The sequence below is a fragment of the Papaver somniferum genome, chromosome 9 (assembly GCF_003573695.1).
Source record: "Papaver somniferum cultivar HN1 chromosome 9, ASM357369v1, whole genome shotgun sequence".
Lineage (NCBI taxonomy): Eukaryota > Viridiplantae > Streptophyta > Magnoliopsida > Ranunculales > Papaveraceae > Papaver > Papaver somniferum.
Window position 1 is genome coordinate 94,964,310 of NC_039366.1, and position 6,501 is coordinate 94,970,810.

At 37.6% G+C, this 6,501-nt stretch overlaps 1 protein-coding gene across 1 annotated transcript; it reads right to left on the reverse strand.

Annotated features, from left to right (window-relative positions):
* Nucleotides 1-4,863: 4,863 nt before the first annotated feature.
* LOC113312296 (protein KRI1 homolog) lies at nt 4,864-6,069 on the reverse strand. The gene is made up of 2 exons (XM_026561059.1): nt 5,973-6,069; nt 4,864-5,510 (listed from the first exon to the last, which is right to left on the reverse strand). Exons 1-2 carry the CDS (start codon nt 6,067-6,069, stop codon nt 4,864-4,866), a joined length of 744 nt encoding a protein of 247 aa, XP_026416844.1.
* Nucleotides 6,070-6,501: the final 432 nt, after the last annotated feature.

Here is a 6,501-nt window from a genome sequence, read left to right on the forward strand (position 1 = left end):
AAAAAAAAAAAAGAAAAAAAAAAGAATTTTTTTTTCATTGCATCATATTTTGGTTTGTTAAGTTCGTTTTTGGTTTTGTATTCATTCAATAAAGCCAATGGAAGAAGAAATATCTATAATGAAGTTTCAAGCAACAAGGATTTAGAGGAAAAGAGTTACATTGTCAAGATTCTACGAAGTTCAAGAGTTATCATCAAGAGTTGAAGACCGAAGACGAAGATGAAGACAAGGTTTGAAGACCGAAGACGTTTCTATGGATGCTGTGAGAGTGGTGCTAACTTCATGCCGAACGGATAACGAGGTAAGTAAGCATATTCCCACCTTTGTCAAGTGGTTGATTTCCTTTCTTAGAGATCGTCAGAAAAAAAGGTTTTCAAAATTAATAAAAGATGTGGGTTTTCAAAACAATTCGGAGGGTTTTTGCCTTCCTACCATTCAAGGTGTCGCATGATTCTCTCTTCATTCCTACCTCGACACATGTGTGACCCATAAAGAGTTATTTATTATTGAGAGCAACTTCATAAAACCCTTTCTTGTGAGGCAGAGTCGAGACTTTCGATCACTCCGAACCCGAATTTCTTTCGAGAAGGGATGGTTATTTCTCTCTCAACTTTTAAGGATGAGATTGTGTTCATTTATGTGTCTAACTTCTTATTACTAGTGTGCATATGTCTATGTTCTTAGCGCGTTGGATGCTATCATTTCGGAGAAAAGCAGGTTTTGTGGGTATATCTCTAGTAAACCCTCACAGGAGTTGTATGTATCCTTTAGAATAAGTTTGGTTTGATTTTCTCGAGGACTAGCAAAGTCTAAGTGTGGGGGAATTTGATAGGTGTCTAAAACACCTAATTTTATATATAGTATTAATGCTTTCTTTGCCATTATCCTTGTGAATTGTATCTCTTATGTTTAGTTTTGAGCTTATTAGGTGCAATAGAGTCCTTGGGAGCAAAAGAAGGAGAAAATATCTATTTAGAGCATAAAGGCAAAAAGATCAATTCATAGGCGAGCGATAGGTGGAGTGGGCTAGAAGCACAATAGAAGAAAAGAAGTTATCATTCTTTTGGTGGCTGATATCAACATTTGAGGTGCCTTAAGTTATTCTGGGTACCCTTGGGTGGATATATCCACTTCCGTTCTAACACAAAACCTAAAAATCAGAGAAACAATCATTTTTCTCTATTATTGTTTTGCTTGAAACCGAGAAGCCATGGAAGCTCCATTAGATTGAGAGATGAATTTAGAGAGAGGAAGAGAGTCTCAGAGATAGAGAGACAGAAATGCTTATGATCTATAAACGAGAGTTTGTTGTTGTTCTGCTGGTGGAATTAAAGGATGAGAAGCTACTGCTACAGATCGGGAAATTGAAGAGAAGAAGGTACAGATGCTGCTGCTGCTGCTGTTAATGAGCTCGTGGAAGAAATAGGTTTAAGCAGAGATGGATGATGATGGAATTCAATGGAGTAATTCGAGTTTGAAGGATTAGGAAGAGTGGGTTTGAATCAATTTGATGATTGATAGCAAATTAGAAGCTAGGGTTTGATGAAACGGAAGATGGAGATAGTGATGATGTTCATCTGTTGCTGGACTGGAGATAAAAGGGGATCTGCTGTTGATTGAAGCATCGACTATGGAAGACGTGTTCAACTGAGAAGAACAAAGAGATTTCAGAGGAATCGGTGCTTTGAGTTGCTGCTATGTGAGATAGAGGTTCAGAGCTTGATTTGAGGAGATGTAATGTCATGGGTATGATTATGAATTTGAAGCAGATAAAGGAGGTCTATATTGCTTGAAGTGATGAGTTCTGAGCATGAAATAAGCTACAGATGTGAAGGAATTATTGGTGCTGGTAATGAGCTGCAGAACTACAGTGTTAGATGAACTGGTGTTGGAAGAATTAGGGAAGACATTAGTGTTGTTGCTGTGATGGAGTTTGCGACTGGTGCAGGTGGTGTTACCTCAAGTGCAGGGAGTTATATTGCAGGTGAATTGAAGCTGGTGAAACTGTTACAACTGGTTGGCAGTGAGATTGAGTTCGATTGAGAAGGTTATTGAAGCTGCAAGTGACTGAAGTTCTGATGCTGGGGAGAATTACAGCTGCTACTGTTGCTGTTGTTGTTTATGTTACCAGCGAGATTTGTCACAATGGGTTTCGGGAGAAGATACAATTTGGTTAGACTCTCGAATTGAAGAACAACTCAGATGGAATCCTGTGATGGTGGTTGTGAGGGCAGAACAAGGAATGATGCAGTTATGCTGGTGTCGAGCTGATACCGAAGTGACTATGTAGGCAGTGAAGATAGTAAAAGAAACGAAGCAAGAGAGAGTTGCAGTTGGGAGTCTGAGCAGAGTGGAAGCTGTAGCTGCAATATTGGTGTTGTGGTGGTCTTGAGCTCGAGTTCAGAGCTGAACTGAGCTAGAATTCAGATGGGAATTTGTATCTTAGGCTCAAATACAATATGGAGCATGGCCTGGAAATAGAACAAGGACCTGATGCTGTTGTTGCCGTGGGTGTAGAATGAACTGTGCTAGATTGGTTATGCTTGTGGTCTTGGTATTGCAGGTTAAATCAAGGATGTGAAGCTGATGTTGCAGACAACAGATGGAGTTGCAGGGGATGGTGTTATGGTTATTGCAGTTGCAGGATGTGAAGTTGAGTTGAGGTTAAATTACAGGGAATATGGTTTGTAGAGAACTGGGAACTGATGGAGGTGGATGGTTGCAGTTGCATTTTGACGTTTAGGTAGCAGTTGCAGGTAAATGAGTTGGCATGATCTGTTATGTGAATGGAGGATGGTTAGCAGACATTGTGAGTTGTGGGTGCTGGTAGTTTATAATGTGCAGCTACAGTGGAGTTGGATTGCAAGGCAGGAGCTGACATGTTGCAGGTTATGAAGCTGATGTGCCGTGGAACTGTGATGGATGCAGTGGAGTTGGAGATGTTGGGGAGAGAAATAAATGGTGAACTGAACTGATTCAAGGCTGTGATGCTAGTGGCATTGGTGGTGGATGTAGCTCAAATTGCAGGTGTTTGTTTGGATCTTCAAGGAAGAATGAGATGAATGAAAGTGGCTGCTATAGATGTATGTTTAGGAAAAACTGCAGGATTGCAGTGTTGGCGGTTGGGGCTATATGTATTAGGAACTGAGTCTGATGCTGTTGCAGTTGTGATGGAATTGCAGCTGAGATGACAATGGAATTGAACCTGAGATGAAGGATGAATAGCCATCATGGCTATGTATGCACTAGTGAAGCACAATGATGGTGCGACACAACACAAGTTCAAGAATGGCTTATGCCTTGGCCAGAATTAGACCAAGTCAGCTGAGTTAGCACTGACTCAGGTCTGACTAGCTGACTCCCTGACTCACCTTGTCTCGGTTGACCTGACCGAGTTGATTCAGTTGACTTCCCGAGTTAACCGAGTTGACTCGTTGACCGGTGGACTTTGCCAGCACCTGAGCTACTTCCCGGCCACTTTTCCGGCCAACTTCCAGCACTTTCACCAGTTTTTCCGGCGACCACTTTCGGCAAGATTTTTACATGGGTTCTTCACACACATAGGCTTGGTGGACTTCTTGGTGATAGGCTTTTGAAGACTTGACCTAAGAAGAGCTACAAAAAGAAAAGTTTTCTACTTTCTTTTATCACGTATTTTCTACTTGGAGTATTGGAGAGCGGTGACTAGGGTTTGCTTTCATTTATTTTTTATCTTGTTCATTTATTATTGATTATGATTATGATGAACTCAAAAGCTATGAGTAGCTAAATAACTATTATTGGTTATGGGATAATAAGTTGATTTCATCAAACATGCAATGTGATTCAATGAATTAATTTTGTCTCAATAATTTATTGTTTTTGATTCATGGTTTATATTGTTTTATGATTTGAATGCTAGTTTGGTTGAGTCCGGAATCAATTAGATTGGTCTTCATATCTATTGCCAGATTAGGTTTTATTATACGAAAAAGTGATAAATTCCTGATTACAAGTAGCATAAATGTGAGTAGTGCTTGTAGTGATATATCCTACTAGTCACATATGAATAATAACCTTTGTTAAAACGAATTAGTGCTTTTACACGTTTGTTTGCATTGATTAGTCTTATTTCATAGAACTTATTGCTCTTAGGGAGTTAAACTTAATTGTGCTTTTACACTTTAGGTTGCTTTCTAGGTAGATTTCACAATAGCATCTTTTAATGTTGTTTGTGATAAAATCGGGAAATAAACGGGATACTCTTGCGATCAAGATATCCTAGGACTTCTAATAAATGAGAGATTAAAACATCAATTCTAGTCATTGATGAAAATACATGTTTGTGAATGATACTATCCCGTGGCCAATATCTTCTCCTTATTGATTATTCCAATTATTTACTTTGCTTTCAATTACTTTTATTGCTTAGATAAAAACAAAAATTCCCCCTTGGCTACTAAGAAACTGAAATTTTATAACAACAAAAGCCTCTCTGTGGGAACGAACTCTTTCTTATCACGTACTATATTTATATCTAGTTGAGTGAGAAAGTGAATTATATTTGCACGGCTGACAACCGGTCACCTCTCTATTCCTTTTATTAGCTTCAGCCATTCTATCCTCCCTACGCTTCCTTTGATCTTCTCTGCGATTCACCTTCTTCCTAACTGCCGTCAATAACTCTCGAATGACCCAAAATCCTATCCATCGTACCTTCTTCATACCGGAAATTGAAGTTCCTCTCAAAATCCAGTTGATCCCACACCTTATCATCATCTTCCGAAAGAACTTCCAAATCATCAATTTGTGGTCTGTTTCTCTTATCCTTATCCACCCACATTTTCTTCACAATAAAATTCTTCCAGAACTTCTCATTCTCATCTAAACCCCCATCGTTCCCAAAATAATCATCACATTTGTTCTTAATCTCCTCGTCCTCTGCATCCTCCTCCTCTTCCCCCTCTTCTTCTCCTTAAGCAAATCCTCCTCATCATCATCATCATCAAACTCCCGTTTCACAACATCCAGAAATTTCTTCCTATGCACTTCTTGCTCCTGATTATAACTCTTTCCACGTGGCCTCACTCTACTATCGTCATCATCCTCATCCTCACCCCCATCTTCCAACAATTTCTCAGCAATCACATCTTTCAAATACTTGGGCTTCGATTTCGTCTCCTTTTTATCACTCTCTTCCTCACTCTCCTCGTCTTCGGATTCAAAGAGTTTGGCATCTTTCTGTTTAATAATTGGATCTTGATTCTTAACCTTAACAAGAAGGTCCATTAACTTCTTTATATCATCATCATCATCATCATCATCAAACTCTTCAGCTTCACTTTCTGAAGACTCGTTATCAGAATCTACCATTTCATTCTTCTCTAACTCTTCTAGTCTGTGTAAATCTTTTCTTTTTTCATTATATTCATGTCTCGCTTTAAACTTTTGATCAATTTCCAAATTAGAAATTTCATCTGTATCATCGTCACTCTCAAACAATTTCAACGCTGCCATTTTTCTAACAAACCCTAAAATCAATAAAAAAAATCTCAGAATTCATATAATAGACATCAAAGGAGAATTGAATCAATAATAAAACTACACCACAACTAATCTCATGAATTTATCCGTTCTGTGTAAGAAAATAGATTCATGAATTTTCAGCGAAACAAATCCCTAAACCTAAAATACAAATTCGGATGAACAAAAATCGAAAAATTAATTTAAAAAAAGTAGAAAATTAAGTACTTATTGAGTGCGGCGTTGAGAGAGAGAGGGGCGGAGGAGATATGAAGGTCGATGTGGAAGTTGTGGTGGCGCTTTCACGAAGTTCTGATTTAGGGAGAGAAGTGTGGGTTTACTGAAAGGGGGAAGACAAAGAAGATGAGGGTTTAGCCTTTTAGTGTTATGTTTGTGATTTTTGATAGTGTTCATCTAGGGCTTTTGCTTTTGGAGCCCTTCATGGACAGCAGTGAACTCAAAATACTGACCTCGATCAGCCACCCACACTGAATCCGACATGTGAGAACTACTGTCACACCTATATGAAGTTTCATCATAGCCATTGATGTTGTTACTGTTACCCATTGCTATTTTTCAAATATCTTTGCGATTTTTGAATACACAAATGGTTTGACAAATTTGTTATGAGCTTTAAAGTTGCACGGGCTATCAACAGTGTTCAACAGTAATAATTATACAAATACAAGTTTTTTTTTGAACCATGTTTTAGGGCATACAAGAAAATTTCAGGGCATACAAAATGATTACCCTAACTAGGTTGGGGTGATAAGGGGTATCCAAAGATAAGTAAATTACTTAGTTACCCTTAATGAATTTATTAGTTTACTTATTTATTATTTATTTTGTCATTTAATTTTTTTAAAATTTTTTCAGTTATTTATTATTTATTTTGTCATTTAATTTTTTTTATTTTTTTTATTTTTTTTTCTTTAACTTTTTTTCGTTTTTTTTAATTTTTTTATATTTTTTTTCTGTTTTTTTTTTAATTTTTAAATA

Bases quoted from the DNA above. Each gene is read 5' to 3' on its own strand.
- LOC113312296 (XM_026561059.1), bottom strand. From the start codon at position 6,069: ATGGGTAACAGTAACAACATCAATGGCTATGATGAAACTTCATATAGG. The intron at 5,511-5,972 runs GTCAGTATTTTG...TATTGATTTTAG, and splicing joins AGTGTGGGTGGCTGATCGAG to GGTTTGTTAGAAAAATGGCA.